At 48.2% G+C, this 21,959-nt stretch overlaps 1 protein-coding gene across 3 annotated transcripts; it reads right to left on the bottom strand.

The window, feature by feature from the left end:
* Positions 1-15,971: 15,971 nt before the first annotated feature.
* Positions 15,972-21,388, bottom strand: LOC112901235 (probable pectate lyase 1). 3 transcript variants are annotated; one of them, XM_025970098.1, is made up of 7 exons: positions 21,171-21,388; positions 20,804-20,884; positions 19,488-19,571; positions 17,577-18,219; positions 17,131-17,234; positions 16,839-16,977; positions 15,972-16,754 (listed from the first exon to the last, which is right to left on the bottom strand). In XM_025970098.1, the coding sequence occupies exons 1-7, from the start codon at positions 21,287-21,289 to the stop codon at positions 16,533-16,535; spliced, it is 1,392 nt and encodes a 463-aa protein (XP_025825883.1). In that variant the 5' UTR covers positions 21,290-21,388; the 3' UTR covers positions 15,972-16,532. The 3 variants fall into 3 exon arrangements, with proteins under 3 accessions (XP_025825883.1, XP_025825886.1, XP_025825884.1); XM_025970101.1 differs by lacking the exons at positions 20,804-20,884; positions 21,171-21,388 and adding an exon at positions 19,818-20,148; XM_025970099.1 differs by lacking the exons at positions 20,804-20,884; positions 21,171-21,388 and adding an exon at positions 19,672-19,690.
* Between the last annotated feature and the right edge of the window lie 571 nt (positions 21,389-21,959).

Below are 21,959 nucleotides of genomic sequence, written 5' to 3'. Positions count from 1 at the left end.
TGATTGCAACATATTTCTAATATCAATCAAAATCATCTATTCCACGTCAACTCAAGATGGATTATTCTGCTGATAGTCCTCTGACATAGCATCGACATGTTTTTGCCATAGTCCGAACACATTGCTCGGCTCACAAAATACTAAGATCGTTGCAAATAGCCTCAATAGCAAGGATGGCATCTGAAATAGAGTAGCCTCAGTGAGACACTCATCTAATGTGTTGTCTTTTTTGATGAGGCCCCTTTTCTCCGCAGCTTCACGGAAGGTTGGTTGGATCACACCGTTAACAGTTCTTAGATGCTCATAGGAGGTAGCGCCAACAACATGGTTTAAGAGAATCCGGAGATAGTACCGTTCTCCCTCGGCTGGATGAGCTGATATGATTCTACCAACCTGTCCACCTATTCTAGGTTCTCTTGGTTTCCAGAACTTACCATCCATTTGCCAAGTATAAAACTCCAGGAAGTCGCGATACAAGATACCATGGGCACCCTCGTGTAACCGGTTTGCCTCAAAATATGCTGTCAGCATTGATGTATCAGCACCTGGACGGTTAATCACTCGTTCGATCTTATCGCGCTGATGAAATGCCACCATGTGCATGTCGGGAAGATGTAGCTGCAGCTGCTTTACAGGTGGCTAGTTCTTGCTTAAGTCAAAGCCGTATATCCTCCACAACACTTCAGGAGGGGTCACCCACCGAGCATCTCTATACTGCTTGATCTCATCCATGCTCCCTTTATCATCTGCCTTGGCAGCCTCTGTCACAGCCACAACCGCCCGGTCGTGGCCCTTGTATATGTACTTGAACAAGTATTTGACGGACTTGATGCTACCACATGCCTCAACATTGATGTGACAGTTCAATAGCTGTAGTAGGTAAGGGTTGTAAGGGACGACCCATCTATTATCCAGCTCATGTCCCCGGACTGTTTCCTTACACCGATCCTCACGTCTCCTATAGATGGGGTAGGAATCCTTGCCCTGTGAAGTAGTCTCACAGAAAGAGCGAGGGTAGCGGTTCTTGCATGAAGCGCGACCCATTGTGCATGGGCAATTGGGATTTAGCAAGCCGCACGGGCCATGCATCATATGCTTGGTAACCATCTTGTACAGCTCTGGGTACTTCTTCTTATTCGGGAGCTCAGCTGATATGAGAAGATCATACTGCTCTGGGCATGTTAGCTTGAACTTCCTCTGCATGATCAGCAAGAAGTGGGCATGTGGTAAACCCCTCTTGGAACTCCACCACGTATACGTAGGCCCGGACCTTTCCCAGGATGTCGTAATCAAGCAACCTCGTCTTCAACTCCTCCAACTTTGCCTTGAACACCCGGGTTACCAGATCCGGACGGTCTTGCGGCATCTAGCCGGGGTAAAGTTCAGCCTTGATCTCATCCCAATTAGGGTTGCATGTCATAGTGAGGAAGATATCCGGTTTACCAAACTTCCGCACCAAAGCCATAGCATCCATGTACCAACGCCTCATGTATTGTGGCCCTCCAATGAATGATGTAGCCAACATAATGCGCTTTCCAACAGCATTTGCTCGACCCTCACCCGCATGCAAGCTATCCACTAAACCTTGATATAGGTCAGCCCTTATCTGTGACTGATTGTTACGGATGTAGTCTAAGCAAGAGCTCTCTATCTTGATGTATGTGTCGACTGTAAACTGTTGGAAGAGACGACCGCCGTGTAGTATTGGGTTAAATATACCTGGCCGAGTTTGGAACTTAAAGCAATAGTAGTCACGCACAGAGACACATTTATTTCCAGCAAGACCTACATATACCAGAACTTGATATTAGTGATGTTGATATCACAACCTAGGATGGATACTATTGAAATTAAGAAAAACAATTTACCTAGATCATCATCATTATTACCCTCAGCACGAGCCTTTCTGATCGCACGAGCGGCGTTCACTTCATCCATATTGACACCAACCTTTGGAATCATGTTGTGCCACCCAAGTTCACCTCTAGGGAAGAATAGGGGGTATGATAGAGGGTCGTAGCAGCTATGATATGATCGGATCCCGTGTATAGACCTATCCTTCCCTTGCAGGACAACACTATTCTGGAACTGACCTCGACGTTTGCTCCCCTCAATCCAAACGGCGGCCACCTCAGATGTGATTGGCACGTTATATATTCTCTGATCGAGTCGTTGGTCTAGGTTCAATGTCACATGGTAGTCCTCAAGGTGTTCAACTTGCCTCATACTCCTAAGATGTTCAGAGTATGGGTTGTCATGAAGGATGCTAACCAACCTCTCCACAACCTCCTTATCCTTTTCTAAGCACTTTTCACGGCACTTGCGATACCGATGTTCAAGAGAAGGATCATCATCGTAGAAGTAAAGCTCAAGATGTTTGGGTTCTGTACCATCTAAACCAAATGACCGTATGTTGTGGTAAATTTGGCCATGGGCACGAAACGTGTAGACACCACCATTCCTCATATCAGTGGTCATATGATCGAGGTGGCAGTATAGAGAAGTTAATGAGAAATGTCCATTGAAAAACCTTATGTTTGCACGAAAGTGCTTGGCATCACTATCTGAACTCGACCATAGCCTCATGAGCTCAGCTGGTGTGTCCGGTGTTGTTAGATGAATCTTTCCATTTCGACAACAAAATCCCGGTGGTTCGTACTCAAACTTCTTCGCACTGCAGTGCTCGCAGTTCTCAATAGGCTTTAGCATGTGTGTGTTTGATGGGACATTACAATAAACCTTATCATACGGATCAGGTATGTCGGGGATTAAAGCAAAGTCATCATGAGTATCTTCGAGTTCGACATCCTCCTTGTTTTCTTCATTTGAAGTATTGTAGTTAAACTTTTGTTAGACAGTGTTAAGCAATATATGAAAGCATGTTGAAAGCTTTTTGGAGTACCTTGACCTACGAAAAGGTATCCCTCATCCTCTTCGACTCCTCCTCCTCAAATATCACGTCCTCATCGGCATTTGTTGTATCATGAACACTTGTGTCAATACAAGACCAATGGTATCGAGTTCCTGAGAAATATCGAACCGAGTGAAAAAAAATAAAGAAAATTACCATCCCCAATAATAGATGGTTGTGTCTGGGTTGTTATGTCAGCTTCAGGACTTGGATTGGTTAATCCTTTTAAATAGAATGTGAGCAAAGTTGAGAGATAATAAAGTTATATTATACTTATCAAAAGGACTATTAATTAAAAAAGCAACTAAATTACCATAATCAATAACTGATAGTTGTGTTTGCCTTGGTATGTCCACCCGAGGGCTTGGATTGATACTTCCTACCAAATAGAACAAGAGTGCAGTTGAGGCATGTTAACAATGTATTAGACTTGTTGAAAGGATGGGTAATAAATAATTAAAGAAACTACCATTATCAATAACGGCATCTTCAGTCATGCCATGAATTTCATCAGCTAATAGTGAATATCTTTCTCCATGTGTGACATGATGCTTACGAGTTTTGTGTACATGCATATAAGGGGTCTCGACATTCAGTATCTGATCGCTTGTTGACTTGCTGTAAACAGGTGCTCCATTCACCTCCGGAATAGTCCAGTCATGGGTCAATATGGATCCATGAGGACCACATCCATCCACATTAAAGGATGTAGAGTCTGGAAGGTAATTTGGGTTTTCCATGGCGATAGATTCTTGGTTGAGAACAATCATTTTTAACTCTCTATTTCTTTTCTTAGATTCTCTATAGGCCACCTTCCGCCCCCGCGTCTTATTATGCAACCTCTGCTGTTCGTTTCTAGCTTTCTTCGCCGTTGCTGTCATTCTTTTGTACCGGTTACTCTTATCAACAGGGGTAGGAGATACACCATCATTTTGGCCTATGGTATTGATAGGATGATACACACTTAGTGGCCAATTCCTTTTCCACTATGTTCAACTATTTGTTACAAACAGAATTTAGTTTTCTTAAACGATGATACATGTGCTAAGATCCATGTAGATATTACTGGATGGCTCTAAAATGCCTCTGTTGTCTGCATAGGGATGCACTATTTAAGTTACAAGGTGGCTTCATACTAACAATCAACTTAATGACAATACCTGGTAATTGCATGGGCTTGTTTTCATTGTCAACATTACATAGTTGTGGCTGGTATTATTCGTTCCTATGCAACCAATTATTATTTTCATCGAGATCCACATTCTCACTGTTCAATGCGGCATTTCCATCTACGGATCATTTTACAACGTATAAGAAACAAAGGGCCATGAAAGGGTATCTCCAAAAACTTTCCTGCTTACGTTCATTAGCATCTTGGATTTGAGGCTGAAACTTATCAGGTGATTCCTCAATGCCCTCACTGTCTACACAACGTGTTGTGGACATATCTGTATTATATAAAAACAAGCAACATGTTTGTATCGTATTGTCGTTCTAAATTCAACACTATAGTACCCATCTAAAAATGATTGGATGAATCACCTTTCTATCTTTGCTGGGATTCATGACATTTCTTTTTTTATCATTCCTCTGATCGAGAGACATTGACGCATATCGGGCTCGTTCCCTTGCTCGTTTACATTCTTTACGGTCAATGAGTTGCAGCCTTGTATTAGATGAATTCTGGCAACCATTGATGATATTTGTCACATCTCCTAACGGAGTGCGATCACCACTCGTTTCAAATGTATCCATTTGCGATAGTCAACCTGATCAATGGAGAAAGGATGAATTAAGCTACATGAGAGATTTAGCAGCAACCAATCGATAAATATCAATGGAAAAAATGTAAAAAAAACTATCTTCTCCCTGGCCAAGAAGTCCATTTGACTCCCATAAGGTTAGAACCGAAGACAAGACCACTTCCATGGGAGCTTGCCGCATTACATTACTAACAACCAAAATAGTTTTCACTCTTACTAAACAAGCACTAAGCCACTATCATAAGAACCACCTAGAAAATTTATATGCCACTACTGGGAGGTGGTGCAAATGGATCACCTTCACTGTCAGCTAATGATTTCTGTTTGCTAGGTACAGGGGTATATATTTTTCTACCTATGCCTATTACGGACACTTAAGTGTTATGGATGCTTTTGTAAGCCAGACTTATCAGCAGGAGCGATGCAAGGTGAAGGCCAAGGAGGCTTCGAGCAGAAGCCAGCAAGTTTAAGAGATAGAAGTTGTTGGCAAGCCGAAGGAAGTCCATGTAATATATTTGAGCTAGGCTCCATCTGCCATTTGACTCCCCATTTTCCATTGACACTACCCTAACATGTCAGTATTGCATTGTAAAAAGGCCATATCAACACAAGTTTGCATTGTAAAAGGGCTATAGAAAATCAGTCGGCCCAGAAACCCACTCCCTCTCCGGCTCGTTAGCCTGGAACGCAAAGGCCCATTTTAGCCCAAAAGAAAACCCTAACTACACCCCCTCAGTCGCGTTTCCAGGCGGCCACCGCATCCCCCAGACCCGCCGCGCGGGCGCACGGCGGGACGGTGACGGCGCATCGGCGTCCTCCCCCACCACACCCTACCCCTACCCTCCCGCCACCTAACTCGGCCACTCCCAGCCACGCAGACCCGCGGCACGGTGACGGCGCATCGGCGCCCTCGCGCGCCCCCACGAACCCTATCCCTACCCCCCCCCCAGTCCCGTTTCCAGGCGGCCACCGCATCCCCCCGCCCGCCTCCAGGCGGCCACCACATCCCCCAGACCCACCGCGCGGGCGCACGGCGGGACGGCGATGGTGCATCGGCGTCCTCCCCCACCACACCCTACCCCTACCCTCCCGCCACCTAACTCGGCCACTTCCAGCCACGCAGACCCGCGGCACGGCGACGGCGAATCGGCGCCCTCGCGCACCCCCACGAACCCAATCCTTACCCCCTGCCACCATGTTCGCCCACATCAGCCTCAAGAACTCCTCCGACCCGCCCGCAGGGCGCCGCCACAGCAGAAGGGAGGCCGCCGGGCCTGCTGCAGAACAGATGGTGGGTCCGCTCGTGGCTCCGTGCGTGGCTGGCAGGTGGCGGCAGCGCTGGACTCGGCTGGCGGCAGCGCTCTTCGACACCGGTTTGGGGCTTTTGGGATTTGGACTTTGGGATTTCGTTGCTACCGATACCGATTTGGGGATTTTGGGATTTGGGATTTTGGGGTTTGGGGATGAGATTTTGGGATTTCATTGCTACCGAGTTGATTCCCTTCGTTCTTGTTGCTAACGAGTTGATTTCGTTGCGTACTGATGCTCACACGCTTACTGATTCCCCTCCTCGCCGTACGGTGACGACAGCACCCCGTGCAGTGGAGGTCCTCCTACCCGTGCGGTGGAGGTCCTCCTGCCCAGTGCGGTGATGCTGCAGATGTGGTGCCAAGGAATGCGAGGGAGTGGGGAAGAGATGGTTGGAAGGAGTTCGCCGCGTTTTGTAGGGAACGGCGGAGGGATTTGAATTTCGAACTGTGCTCGTTGATTGGGCAGACGGGGTACCATGGGCGCTCGTCCCCCCAGCCCGTGGTTCTGCCGGCAGAGCCACTGGGTGAGACGTGGACAGTAAGCACTTTTTAGTGGTAGAGATGTGTTGAAGAGGGTCAGACTGCCGTGGAGTTTGTTCGCTCAGAAGAGCAGAAAGCCGACATGCTGACAAAGGCATTGCCGGCAGTGAAGCTGGCAACTATGCGACATCTTCTTGGTGTTCGTGATCTTGCACCAAACCAGGACTAAAGGGGAGTGTTGACGTTACTCCTGGCTAGTCAGATTAATGTCTCATGCAGCAGTGACTGCATGCCTTCTAACTGGTATGCATGTCTTCTAAGTGGTGATCAGCAACTAGTGGTTGCATGCTGAGTGTGTGCTGTTGCTCATAGAAATGATGATAGTGGGATGTTGTGTTCTTTTGAACTTCCAGGCAACTCTATATGTAGCAGTAGCTACGTGATGTAATTGGCGAGAATCAGAGTTCATAACTCCAGTTTAATAAATAAAATGCCTCATGCTCATGTTTGCTTTGCGTGAGTTTGGGTGTGCTTTCTGGTGCCTTCCCAACAGATAGCAGACCATGGTGGTTCGAACTTTTCCCGTGTCGAGCCGAGCGGCAGTTTTTACTTGTTTGTTAAACAAGCTAAGCCGAGCCAACTCAATATTTTACCGAGTTGGCATGAGCCGAGCCGAGCTGGTGAAAGAATCGAGGTATGAATCGGATCTTTTCAACTAATATACTCTATTACCTAAGTAAAAAACACACTATCAAGTATATGGCCTAAATAAAAGAGCACACTAGGAATAGATGAACCTACTCAACAAACAAGCAAACAAGGGAAGCGACAAATAAAACCAAAGTAAATGCTTGAATGTAAAGAGAGGGACACGAGATAACCGGATTTTTTCCCGTGGTATCGAGGAGTTGACGATCCCCCTAATTGGAGCACAACTAAGAGTTGAGCTCCCTTGCATCATCAAGAAGCAAGTGTTCACTAGGAATGCTCCTTCTCCATCTCCGGAGCGGCAAGCTTCAAACCGCATACAATCTTTTCTTCTTGGGGCTGCCACAAACTCCAAGAGCTCACCAAGAACCTCCGAGTCACCAAAACTGTTTAGATGCCGTCAGACACCAAGAGTAACAAGCACTAATCCTTCACTTGACCTACACTAAGCTGGCCCTAAGCTCAAGCATACTTGCTACTCTCAAAGGATGGTTTCTTCTGGATTGGATCAACTCTCAAAGATCAAACTCTTCTTCTCATAGCTTCAAGTCCTTCTTTTTTGCACTGCAGTGGTCTAAGGTATTCAGGATGTTAAAGGCAGCTCAAGTGGTTCGAGGGAACTCAATTTATAGGCTAGAAATCAAGCCATAGCCGTTGGAAGCAACTTTCCCGAAAAGCATAAAGCGTCGGCTAAAGTAGTCATAGGCGTTGGTTCAACCGATCGCAATCGATCGCACTGAGCTATGAATAGTAGCCTTTAAACCCTAACAGCCTTGTTGGCTGATGTCAATGCACCGATGATTTACATAGACGTTCATCGGTTTAACCGGTGCTGCACAGATTCTTTGAGACATTCTTTGAGATTCTTTGAGACAGACCGCAGCCTCTCCAAACTCAGTACTATATCAATAAACTACCAATATACCGACGGCTCTAAAAGTACCGTCTGTTAAATCCGTCGGTTTAACCGGTCCTTCAGAGATTTCTTCCTTGATCGCCATCTCAACTTCCCAATGCACCAGTTAGTTCAAATATTAAGGCGTCGGTTTAACCAGTCGCCTATTTTCTGCACCACTTTGATTTAATGACTTAGAGTTGAGTTCTTCTTCGAGTTTTTCTTCTTCCAAGTGTTGCATTGACTTCTTTGAGTTGTCTAGGACTGAGCTTGAGCAAGTGTGCATGATTTCAAGGCAAACTTTCACTAGGTCAAACTACTAACTCAAGAACCTCTCTTAATAGTATGGTCAAAGACTAAAAACTATAAAACCTGAACTAAATCAAATGTCCTTCGTCTCCTTGTGACCCTCGATACTAGAAAGGTCCTTAATCTTCATGTCCGAGTCCTTGACACGTATTTCCATGCAAATTGAGGGGTCTTCTTTCATATTTCATATGTGATATAACCAGTAATTAATATCTCCTTCAAAACACACGTTAGCCATGTACGGTTGTCACTAACCATCGAAATTTACCATATGCATTTTCGGCCTAGATGCTTCAGCTGGCTTGTTGTCCAGCCCTACACCAGGTGCTCGGGGTTTCCTTACTCACCGAAACATTTTGATGACGTAACAAAAAGTACTCCAACCATACCCTTTGTCTGTCCATATGTAAAATATGACCTGATTGCCTATTCAATTAATAACCAAATAGTATACCAAAATTTTGACTGAAGTAGAAATAATTCTCAGGAAATCTTGAGAGCAGCTTAAAGACTAGCTAGACCATTCCTCTCTGTTACTCAATGCGAGTCCAAAAATATATGCCATGTAGGGCATTGACACGGTTTATAAGGGTGAGGTTTGAGCAACAATTTCTACTAAAATATGAAATTTTGAAGAAAAGTAATTAACTATTTTGAAAGTGCTTTCTTGATGAATATATTAACATTTATATTGCATTACTAATCTTTGTAATTTCTTGTATATGATAGTCAAAAGTATTAATCAGAAAACTGGCTGAGATCCGAAAATAGTATTTAGCTGAGTAATAACATGTAGTTACTCTAACTGAGAATCCTATGTATATGATCATCATAGGTCCACCATTTGCTATTACTGGAGGCCTTCACATGTATTGGCGTCGTTCTGTTTGTGTACTATCTCATAATGGGCCTAAAAACTGCAATACCACCCGCGTCGTCCTGACAACCCAATGAAGCCCAATGAACAGGGAAAACAGGTACCACAAAAAAAGTTCCTTTTACCTCCTAAACTTTGGAACGAGTCCGCGTTCCCACCCTACACAATAAAATCGTCCACCTAAACTCCTCGGACTCACGATACTGGACATATAACATCACTGGCTGGTTTCTCTCAGTGGTTTTTCTCTTTTTTGTTTTATGTTTATTTTGGCCAAATCTTTAAAAAATCATAGTAAATCAAAAAATCATAAAATAAAAAATCTAATTTTGTTGGACTCCACATGAGTAGATCTAGACGTTGAACATATAATATGATATAATTTATTAAAAATTTTATAGTAATATTAGATATATATTTTTCTATAATTAATTCATAGCTACAGTTCTATGGTCCAGTTATGGTGAAATTTTTGTGGTGGGCTAATCAATATATTCTTGAATTGTGGTAAAAAGTTCATGCTCATTGGATTATGTATGCTTGAGCAACTGAGGAGTCTCTAATTGTGGCCGTGTCGAAGCAGCTCATAAGATTCATTTTGAAGGAGATCATTCATCTTAAAGGCGAGTTCTACCAGGATGGCCATTCGGTCTATACAGAATTCGCATCGATGTCGTGAGGGGTTTAGAACTTGTAACCGAGACAAAAATGATTGCTCCTTACACTAATTTCTAGTGCTTGTAATCGTGATATTTGTATATTTGTAAATATTATTATGTTCAAATAACTTAGTTACATGATTGTCAACGACATTTAGTTATTTTTATACATTATTTTCACACAAACGCGACTAAAGGACGTACAGTAGTGTATAGTCTAGGTACGCGTAGCAATTCAGAAAGAATAAATAGTAATAAACAATTAAAATAAAATAGGTTTTGGGAAAAAGGAAAACCTGACGGTTACCGGTTGATCTTTTCAACCGGTACCCAAACGGTCCTTCAGCATTAGGTAGAATAGCTGATGACGAAAACTGAAACTTTCAGTCTTGATCTCATAGTACCGGTTGGAGAACCGGTGCGTACGGGCCTTATCAACCTGTGATGATCGGCTCTTTTCCCACTAGTGTACTGGAGGCTTTTTCATATGGAATGTCGTCGTTCTATTGTATTTGTATAGTATCTCATGATGGGCCAAAAAGCTGGAATATCACTCGCACCATCCTGAGAGTTTTTTTAAAAAAAGGTTAAAAAAATTAAAATTCGAAAAAGGGGTGCCGGCTTGGAATATTTCAAAAAATGGGTGCCTCCCGCCCGTTGATCGGGCGGGAGGGGACATCCCACCCAACCAGAGGGCGGGATGTTCCAAAAAGTTTTTTGCAGGCCCCTCCCGAGGGCCCCTTCGCGAATAAGAAAGTTTCTTATTCGCGAAGAGGTCCCTGAGGCAGGGATCCCGCCCAATCAGAGGGCGAGAGGCATCCCGCCCGGCCAGAGGGCAGGATGTTGACTGTCTATTTTTTTTGTTATTTTCTGTTGGAATTTATAATTTACAATCTATTTGAAATTCAGACTATTTTCAAATACAATATTGATTCGCCATACTCTTTTGTATACATTTAAAATTTTAATTCAATTTTACGAGGAAGATTGCTCTATCTAAAACTCATATGAATATGGTTAAACGATAACGTTTTGCAACGTAGAATCCAAATATTACGATACTACGATATATCAACCAATTAAAAAGAAAATAGTATCATATAAAAATAGTTTAAATATAAAAAGTCGACCGAATCAGGCCCCGCATGTCCCGGACCTCGCGCTCTCTTGGTCCTGCCCCCCTAGTCCTAGCCCGTCGGCGTATGTGATCCTCCGAGTACGTAAATGCATCTGGAGCACGGTGAGGACGAGGCGGAGGAGGTGCAGGCGTGAAGGGGTCATCCTGGGACTGTGCACCTGGAGCGTCATACGTCTGGGATGGACCAATGATGTCAGGCTCGGCGCCGCCGCCCACCAGCTCTGACCAAGTGGCGGAGCCGCCCTCCCAGTCGTCCCAGTCCGGCACACCGAATGGAGCACCGTACGCAGGAGCTCCCGCCGACCATGCCTGCTGAGCGTAGCCCTGAGAGTACGGTGCAGCTGGTGCAGCTGGCATCGAACCTGACGGGAGAGACGTTCCTGGAGCATACGCGCCAAACGTCTGAGGCTCCATTCTTGCAGGAGGAGGTCCCATTGCCGTCGAGTGCATGACTATAAAAAGAAACGAAATTAGTCGTGTAAATCAAAGGTGATCGAAATGACAATTATAAAAGACTTACAGCTTGAACTAGCGGCAGTACCGCTGGACGCTGCATGCGGTGCTGCAGAGGTCGACGGGCCAGCTGTGTACACATGGGCCGATGCATGAGATGAACTAGAGGCCCCCACGTCGTCTCTGCCGCGACACGTCAGTGCACGTAACGCTCGCGTCAAGTTGTCTTGAATCTTACGCAAGGTTTCCTTGTACTGTAACTCCGGTACACGTACTCCACGTTCAAGCAACGTGATCTGAGATGTAGCTTCGACCTCCGCGTAGTTGATCAGATCAATCTGCATACGTAATGTGATGCAGAGTAATATTGTTATCGATCTTTTATAAAAAAGATTAAATAATTCAAGTTGCGAAAGACGTACCGCGCCACGGTGCTTCTGATCACGGTACGAGGGATACATGTCCGAGATGGTCAGCTGGTGCTGATGCTCCGCGTCATCAATGCGTGAAAGAGTGACGTACGGATGCGTGCGAAGGAGGTACCAGCGGAGGTATGCGGCGTATGACGCCTCCGTGTGTGGCTGCCCCTCGTCCCACACATCCTCACGTGCGTCAAGCCACCCTTCTACGTACTCCTGCATCTTGACGACCCAGTTGACCTCGTTGGCATGATATCCCCTGCGCGAATGTCTGTTGCAAATATTTCAAAGACAACATTACTTTATGATAACGAATATATAATTAATAAAAAATAAGTTATCACAAACTTACTCGTGTACGTTGTGCGGCACGGCCTGGAACGCTCGAGGTAGGAGAGGAAAGTGCTGTCGTCGCCCGAACTGCCTCATCACACGCTCGACGCAGTACGGCTCGATGAGAATATCGAACACTAGGTTCGCCTTTGTCAGCCAGTACTCCTCGTCACGCGTGCAGAGGGAAGACAACCCATGCGGCGCACGTGTCTAGATAGCCGCAGCGGTGTACGGTGTCCAGATGACATCCTGTGGCCGCATCCGATCAAATTCGGACACGAACTGAGGGTATGCTTTTCGGACCTGCCGATGTGCCCAGCTCATCTGCAAAAATTACACAATTGCATCGGTACTCCTCATATAAAGAAACGTACAACAGTAAATTAAAGAGCTTAAAAGAACTTACCCGTCGATCGGTCCAAAGCGAACCCATCGTGGGGCTATCCTCGTCCCACATCCCATACATCTCGGGCGGATAAGGCTCCTCGCTGATTAGGGGACGTGCTATGGCGAATCGCTCGTACGACCATAGCTGCAGCAGAAGTGGGCAGCCTGTGATGACAACGGTCCTCTCCGTCTTCAAACAGGCCTGGCAAAGGCCTCGGTACGTGGCAGCAAGCACTGCCAATCTCCAGCTCCACCCAGGTACCTGGCCCGGCTCCGCATCCGCAATCGCGCGCGCGTATTGCATGAGCACCTTGTCCACATAATTGCCGGTAGAGTTGCAGAAAAGAGTCCAGCTGAACAACCACAACAGATATGCCTCCAGGTATCGTGACACCTCGTACTGCCCAGCCAGAGGGTGCAGATCCTGAGCCTGTAATATATTTTTTCAAAACTTAGAGGTACTCACATATGATTCAATTAAATTAAATAAAAAATAACTGGACGTACCCTAAATTGTATTACCCAACTCTTGGCGGGGCCGGGCAAATCAGGTACGTTCACAACAAGTGGCGGGTTCGCTGGAGCAAACCGCTCCTGCAGCTCCGCCCTCCAGAAAGGTGGCACGGCAACCGGGCCAACAGCTTCACCCGCAATGGGAAGCCCGAGCAGGTACGACACGTCCTGCAACGTGGGGGCCATCTCCCCGCACGGCAAGTGGAACGTGTGCGTCTCCGGACGCCACCTGTCCGCCAACGCTGCAAGTAGAGAGCGGTCCAGCTGCATCCGCTTCTTGGCACCACCGTCTTGGCCATCGCCGGCCTGAAGCATACGTGCGAGTGGCAGCAAACCAGCCTCACGTAACCTGTATATTTTGCATTGTGGTTACAATTATCGTACAAGCTATACATTAGTTTCGTAAAAAAATATAAAGTATCACCTGTCAAGCCAGCGGTCGTCCAAGTGCAACAACTCCTTTGCTACACGAGGGCGCAACTCGTGAAGCTCCTGCCCCTCCACCGCTGCCAGGTACGACCTGTGCCGTTCGTCGATGTGCGCGTCAAGGAGCTCTGGTGTCTGCGCCATATCTGCATGAAAAATATAAGTACCGTAAGACATATTCCTACAAATAATTGAAAATACTAAAAACTATTTATAATAGAACTAACCTAACAAATATTTCTAAAAGCTATTCAAAATACTGAAACCTATTCGAAATATAACTACCCTAAAAAATATGTCTAAAAACTACTGCAATTATAAAAACTATTCAAAATATAACTACGCTAAGAAATATATCTAAAAACAATTGAAAATACTAAAAACTATTTATAACAAAACTACCCTAAGAAATATTTCTAAAAGCTATTCAAAATACTGAAACCTATTCGAAATATAACTACCCTAAAAAATATGTCTAAAAACTACTGCAATTATAAAAACTATTCAAAATATAACTACCCTAAGAAATATATCTAAAAATAATTGAAAATGCTAAAAACTATTTATAACAGAACTACCCTAAGAAATATTTCTAAAAGCTATTCAAAATACTGAAACCTATTCGAAATATAACTACCCTAAAAAATATATCTAAAAACTACTGCAATTATAAAAAATATTCGAAATATAACTACCCAAAGAAATATATCTAAAAACTATTAAAAATACTCAAAAATATTTAAAATAGAACTATCCTAACAAATATTTCTAAAAGCTATTGAAAATACTGAATTCTACGTGTAACTACCCTAACAAATATTCATAAAAATAATTAATAATTATACGATTATAATACCTCCAAACCGACGTGTGGACAGGGCTTCGCCGCTTCCTCTCCTCTCTTCCTCTCCTCTCCTCTCCTCTCCTCCTTTTCTTTTTTGTTGATTTTTGATGAATTTTATGAGAATTAGGGGGTGGGTGGGGGCTTAAATAGTGGGGGGAGACATCCCGCCCGTTGGAAGGGCGGGTTGCCCCTCGCGGGGACCTTCCGCCCGTTGGGGGGGCGGGATGCCCCTCGGCGGAACGTCCCGCTCTCCCAACGGGCGGGAGGCCCCTCGGAAGACACCCCGCCTGTTGGAATGGCGGGATGTTGCGTAACTTTCGCGAAGAGGCCCCTGCGAAAAAGTTTTCCTCCCCCCGCCGACCCCCCGCCCGTTGGATGGGCGGGATGCGTCATCCCGCCCTTTCATTGGGCGGGAGGCACCCATTTTTCGAAATATTCCAAGCCGGCACCCCTTTTTCGAATTTTAATTTTTCTTTAACCCTTTTTCCAAAAAAAAACTCCCATCCTGACGACCCAATGAAGCCCAGTGAACAGGGAAAACAAGGTACCATAAAATTGGACCTAAGTGGGTTGAGGAAAACGCACTAACGTGGGCTTGGCAGGCTTCTGTTGCTGAGTGAGTAAAGCGTAGGTCAATTTCTGTCTTGGCCCGGGATCCGGAAGGCCCACAACAATCCAGCGGCCGCGACGCTGCTGCATTGCCAGCCAGCAGCACTAGCAAAAGAAAAGTTCGTTCTCAAGCTGCGCTACCGCACCACCTGAAACATTTCAGATCCAAGGAAAACGAACGAGAACGCGAGGTCGGCGAGACACCACCGTACAGCACGACTCGCTGCCGCTTCACACTTGTACGGAACCAAAGCGCGAGGATGGAGACCCATTTGTCCGCTCCGCTGTGAACGTGGCTCCGGCGTCAGATCGGAGAACAAGGCAGCGCCGACAGCAGCAGCAGCTGCGAGACCCACCGATCCATCCTTCTCCGGGCACACAGCGTCGCTTTCATTCATGGCCACGCAACACCCCACGCGCCACCATGACTGCCATGATCGATCTGGGAGGGAACTTGGCAACCTCGCCGAGCTATGAACGTTGAACAAGATGCCTTCCGCGATCGCGGGCAGACAGGCAGGTACGGGCGCATGAGCTTGGGGTCATGGGGTGCTGGGGCCTCACGTCCTGCTGCTGCTCTCGCTCGACATCTGCATCTCGTTCATGCATGGGGGAGGCGTGTGCAGCATTCAATTCCCGCAGATCGATCCGTCGGCCAGTACCGTACAGTACAGCAGTACGTCCAAGGATTTACGCATTATTATTCTCAGAGGATCGGATGGATCTCTCTGTATCCGTACTAGCTCACAAGTCCTGGTCTGAGGGAATCAATCAAACAAAACACAGACAGGCGGGCACGTCGACATGGGGAACAACACCACGCGATTACTACACTCCAGTTCCTCATGATCATCATTCATCAGGTAATGAATTCAGATGCAAGTTCCTGAGATGAGATCATCAAGGACACAATTCAAAACAACAGCGCATGCTGTGCTTCCAAGTCAAAATATCCGGCCTGTTACGTTTTTCCACTTTCACTGAAGAAGAATGAAGATGTCAATTCTTCCATGTCTTTTACAGGGCAGAGATCCATCCCAGTCCAGGCACATCATGTAGTACTACTGCTGCTGCTGCTACTGACAATCTGACTGTTTTGCACAACCAAGAGTATAACACACAACGCACTCACACAAACACAGTGCGCACCCCTGACCTCAACATACACTTGCTGTGGGCGGGGAACGGGTAAAATAACATACCACACTCAGATCACAAGACTAATAGAGAGACCGAGCGAACGGGTGAAAATCAATCAGCAACGCTTCACGCCTGCTCCGGGTACCTTTTCCATGTCGGGAGCAGGGGGAGGTTGAGCAATGGTGAATCAGGGCCAAGGACCATCTTATAACCCTTGTCAAAAGTGGCCAGAAAGGAGAAGTGAGAAAGAAAAAAACTGTAACCGTGGTGTTCCGGTAGCTTAGTAGTTTCTGTTGTCTTGTTTCTTTTCTGTTGTAGGAGAGGCTGCATGGCGGGGTCTGTTTTCTTCTGCGGTGTGCTAGCAGGCCGCACCCTTGCGGCAGGACAGGGCACCGGCATCGGAGGTGATGGAGCCGACCATGGATGATGACTTGGCGCCAAGGCTGGAGGCGCGTGAGTAGCTGGCTGAGGCGCCTGCGCCCGATGGGGTGAAGTAAGCACCGTTCAGCAGGAGGTCGCCCTCTGATCTCCAGTTCCAGCTCTTCCAGACAGTCTGAGCCGTTTCAACTCTCTTGGTCACCTGCAGTTCAGTTAAATTGGAAGTCAGCTACTGACAGAATGGTTGCTTCTGAAGGCAAAGAAGTGATCAAGACAACATATGTACCTCCTTGGCGAAGGGGTTTGTCGGAGCAAGGTAGCGGTTGCCCTGGCTGTTGATGGTTGGCTCAGCGCTCCCGCCAATGGCGTACATTTCCCAGTGGGTGTAGTCATTGTTCACCACATGGAAGTAACCATGCCGGCACCTGAAACGAGAGCAATTGAGATTGTAGCAATGGTTGGCAAAATATCATCAAAAACGTGTAACAAGACATGAATACACATCAGTTAATTGCAACGCTGGACCGGAACAAGCAGACAAGAAGTTCAGTATACTGGTGTTCAGTTCATAAATTCACCTTGGCATTCTCTGAATGAGGCCTTCACCGAAATGGTTGAAGGCTATTGTCACCTGCATTGCCTTGTCCTTTACATAGGAGTCACTGTGGCCCAGAAGCATCACCTGCATCAATTCCAGTTCACCATTTGGTGAGAAACAAACCAGGTCGATTGCAGAAAACGCCAAAAGAATCCCGTTATGCACGTGACAGTCAGATACTACACCATTATCTTCAGCATATGCAACCGACAACTTCTGGTTAGATTTGGGAGAATAACTGGAATGAAGGAATTTTATGTTAAACTACACTTGTACGGCAGAAAACAGACTAGTTCTTGGCATATATGTGCCAACCCTGTAGATTCCTCCAAATTTCAGAAAACAAAAGGACATTGCACACTGGCACTTAATTATTGCAGGATGAGGAAAAACAAACGCATTGGATCTAGTATGAGGATGTACTACCTCGTTGTGGTGGGTGAAGTAGTTGTTGGACACAGTGATAGCCGTGGATCCCATGATGGCATCGATCAGGCCGTCGGCGCAGTTGGCGAGCGAGCAGTGGTCCACCCAAATGTGGCTGGCGCCGAAGATGGACACAGCGTCGCCGTCGGCAATGGTGCGCCACCCGTAGTGGCTGGGCGAGCTGCGCACCATGGCGTTCCCTGTGGGCTTGCAGTCGTGGATGTGGAGCCCGTGGATGATGACGTTGGTGACGTACTGGATGGTGATGCAGGCGCCGTTGGCAATGTGCACGTTGGCGCCGCGTCCGTCGATGGTCTTGAAGCTGTTCATGATGAGCTCCTGCTTGAGAGTGATCACCATATCCCGCTTGAAGATGATCCAGAGCGGCTCGTCCTGTATCACCGCGTAGCGGAGGGTGCCCTTGCGCGGGTTGACGGCGTCGTCGTCGCTCGGGTCAGTGACGACGTAGATCTTGCCGTCGCGGCCACCGATGGCATTGCGGCCAAAGCCGATGCCGCAGTCGGCCAGGCGCTGGCGGTTCTTGTGCCAGTCCGGGTCGCAGCGCCAGCAGTCGTCGATGGGGTTGCCCGTCCCACACGACAGGTACCCGAGATTCCGCCGGGCCGTGCTGTTCCTGATGGACCTGCAGAGAAGCCATTCATCCAATCCAAGCAGCAGCCTTTTCAGTTTTTTTCACAACTCAATTTATAGAAATTACTACTAGTAATTACTAAACAGGAAAAAGGTACAAGCAGCATTCAGCAGATCAGGAATTTGATGATCAAAGCAGCAGTAATTAGATGACAGAAAGAACAGTTCTTACTGACTCTTGCATCTCATGCATGAGCCCTGGCAATTCTAGATGTAGCATTCAGGAATTCAAGTACAGTAATTTGAAGATTAATGCGGCCAGAAAACTTGCAACAAGTGACAGAAGTATACTATTTCTCTGGGGACCAGTTCACTGCCCATGCCCATTCGTTGCATCAAACATGTCGGTCAATAATGGCTTGTTGGCACCAAACTCAACAAGAACACTTCTTTTTTGTGTCGGTGCAGCATTTCATTGCAGGTTATTCGCTACAGGTTTCGACCACCACTACAGTGCATCCTCAACTGTGAATCGGCTGCCGTTGCCAGCAACGGATCTTTGCATACTGCATTGAAGATTAGGTGGGAGAGAGAAGGAGACAGAGGAATTGGGCGAGCCTGCTGGTGAGCACCTTGAATGCGCGTCACAAATGCAGGGGCGAGAGCAGGCAATGCTGCCCCCACACGAGCGTGGGGAGAACGTGGTGTGTCGCTGCCTGCCACCTCCCGCACCGCCACTATTGCTCTAGCTCTACTCGCTCCCTGGCTGCGGTGGCTGCTGCAGCGCGGTGCCGGTGACAAGGTGCGCACGGAAAGGGAAGGAAGGCCGGCGTCCGGTCGCCGTAGACACTCCGTAAAAGGCAACGGAGTTAATTGGCGATCCGCCACCGGCGGACGGCGGTCCCTCTCCACGGCGGTGCAGCGCGGCAGGGTCGCGTCGGCATAAACGCAAGCAGGTGCGGGGCTGTGAGGAGGGAGAGATGGTGCATGGCTGGTGGGCCTGCGCGTGTTCCTGCTCCCACGTGGCACGGTAAAGTACGCCACTGTTGGTACTAGCTGAACCAGATCTGCTCCGGTCAGGCCAGAATTCTTGTTCGTATCCCCGTCTCTTCTTCTTTCTTCTCTTTTTCTTTTGCGGTGAGACTCTGGGTAGGCCCGGCTTGCCGGGCGCTACACACTACTGCTAGGCTGCTAGCTGAAGAGAAGAATTAGCCCTGCTGGTGCTAAAACAACTGCAAATTAAATCATGCGCCGATCTACTAATGCCATCCGCTTCCAGTCAGTTGGCATGACATGATTGAAGGCAGGAGGGCGACTTACATGTGCACGTCGTCGACCACCGCTTCCGGGTCCTCCACCGCGCCGGGGACGGCCATCGCTGGCCCGTCGTCATCGCCGTCGGCCCTGCCAGAGAGAGAGCACAAATCCAGGTGAAGTGAAATGGAGAGAATGAGACGACCACTGCCGCCAACGAGAAGCAACAACACATGCAGCTGAAAGGCACCAGCTAACACCACCAGCATACTAGCTAGTAGTTCTTTTTTTCCCTTTGCAGTAGCTGCTCACTAGGACCAAGTTTGTACGGCGGAATTCTCATCGTCAAAAAAGAAAGAAAAGGAAAGTTTGAGATGGTACAATACAAGAAATTACTTTTTCAACTGTACGAGAAATTATTAGTGCTCCCCAAGCACTAGCAATCCATAATGATAAGCACTGCAAACACAGAAGTGGTGGGTGAAGCGGAAAAGCGGAGGTGAATCCGTGCGCCGTTTCTTCATCATGGTTCGTGGGGGCAGAGGGAGGCATGCATGCCGCGCCGCTCGAGGCGTGCTCTGCTCTGCCCTGCCCTGGTCGGTCGCGATGCCAAAAAGCAACGGGATTAAACAACCACCCCACCCGGAACATCGCTTTGCGCACGCGAGGCCGTACCCCAAGGCTGCAGCTTATCCAAGCCAATTCTTTTGCAGCCAGCCAGCCTTTTCTTTCATAGTTTCTTTAAACAAAAAAAAGGGGGGGGGGGGCGCAACCAACTGAGGGACACCACTGCGGGTACACCGCTGGGGACGCGGAGAGACAGGCCGCGATCTCGCTTGCTTCCTCGGCCAGCTTTTGCGCGGCTTCTTGTCCGCCCAAATCTTTACCCCGCTTTACCGTGGCCGGTGCAGCTGCAGGAGCGGCAGGACGGTGAGAGGGTTTTTGGCTGCGGCGAATGACCAGACTGCCCCTCCATGTTCCTCCCTTCCTCTCCCTCTGCCACCGTAACGAACTCGGCAACGGAAAGCAGAGCAGGAGCATCTCCCTGCTCCGATCCCAGGCTGTTTACCGCCTCCCACACGGCTCTAATCCAAACCAGATTCCCAAATCTCCAGAACCAAAATACGAATTCCGCTGGTTACCGCGCACCAACCCGCCTCCCCCCAAAACCCAGAAGAGGAATTTGGGAGCAGAAGAATATTTTGTTTCCTGCAACCGTGGGGATCTAAAAGGCGGGCCAAACGGGAAAAGGGCCGGAATTGGACGGCCCAGATAGCGAGATCATGGAAACCAACGCGCTGGATGCCCAACTGGGAACGCCCAGGCAGAACGAGAGAGAGAAGCAGAGGAGGGGCACGCGCGGATGGGATTGGAGTGCTCACCTCGGCGTCGCCGCCGCCGCCGTCGGCCATGACGAGTCCCGTAGCCACCTCCTCGCGCCGCCCGCCGCCGCGCTCCGGTGCCTGCGGCGCACAGAAACGTGCGGTGGGTCAGTACGTCGAACGGCAGGAGGCGAAGAGCGCCGCGTGGCCGTGACGCCGAAAATTCGAACGAAAATCCCAGGACTGCCAAAACGCCTCCCGAGCGAAGCAAGCGCCCAGAAACAAATTTGGAAAATGAAAAGCAGAGCGAAGAATTCTCGAGCAGAGGGCACCGAGATCACCCAAAACCCCCGCAAGAGCGCCCACATTGCGCGGCGAGGAGAGGAGATGAGATGAGAGGAGCGCGACGGCGCGGCGCGGCACTCACCGGAGCCCGTGGAGCACCCGGCCGCTGGGGCCGGCGGCGACCACCACGAGGACGAGCAGCAGGGCCGCCGCCGCGAGCCCCGCCCGCCCCGCCGTCCTGCACGCCGCCGCCTCCGTCATTCGCCGCCGCTGGGTCCTCGAGCCCCTCGCTCCGCCTCTCTCGACGACGAGAGCTCGGGAAGCCCGAGGGGGGAGCAAAGCTCTAGAGAGGAGAGGAGGGCGGAGGGCGAGGGTGGAGGGGCTTTGAGCGGCGCGCCGATTTTATACTGGTGCCGCCGCTCTGCCCTCGAGCCCCCGACCACCCGTACCCGCATTGCCCCTCGAGATTAGCGGGCTCGCAAATAGGCCCCCGGGATCGCGAGCGGGAGGGCCTGGATGCGAATACGGGGAAGCCGCAGGGCCCTTGGGGTTTGCGTCCGGTGCCTTCCGAAATCCGCCGGCGGCGCCAACTAATTGCGGGGGTTAGGGAGGGAGATCCTCCCTCGTGTGTGCTTAAGCTGCTGGTAATGGAGGACGGTGTACTAGTAAAATTCCAAAGTCCAGGAAACTCAGAGAGTGCACCCGCTCGGGCTTCTACCAAACGGGCTTTGCGGGCGTCATTAATGCTGCACCTCGTCATTTTTTTTCTTATTCTTTTTTTATGACAGGATCAGCCGTGATTAGGGAGTGTGTCAGCAGGTGGATCATTTGGGTCCTTTTACAAAATGTAGCAGAATAGGGTCTCGACACTAACGTTCAAAGAGGAAAATAGGCCAGGCGGTTCAATGTGCAGATAATAGCATAAGATCTT

Source organism: Panicum hallii, chromosome 7, assembly GCF_002211085.1.
Source record: "Panicum hallii strain FIL2 chromosome 7, PHallii_v3.1, whole genome shotgun sequence".
Taxonomy (NCBI): Eukaryota; Viridiplantae; Streptophyta; class Magnoliopsida; order Poales; family Poaceae; genus Panicum; species Panicum hallii.
Note: the sequence above shows the minus strand (reverse complement) of the source record. Positions and strands in the feature narration are given on the sequence as shown.

Coding starts and splice junctions, on each gene's coding strand:
- LOC112901235 (XM_025970098.1), bottom strand. CDS start 21,289: ATGACGGAGGCGGCGGCGTGCAGGACGGCGGGGCGGGCGGGGCTCGCG. Junction 19,572..20,803: donor GCGGCGGCGGCGACGCCGAG/GTGAGCACTCCA, acceptor TCTCTCTGGCAG/GGCCGACGGCGATGACGACG. Junction 17,235..17,576: donor ACTTCACCCACCACAACGAG/GTAGTACATCCT, acceptor GAATTGATGCAG/GTGATGCTTCTGGGCCACAG.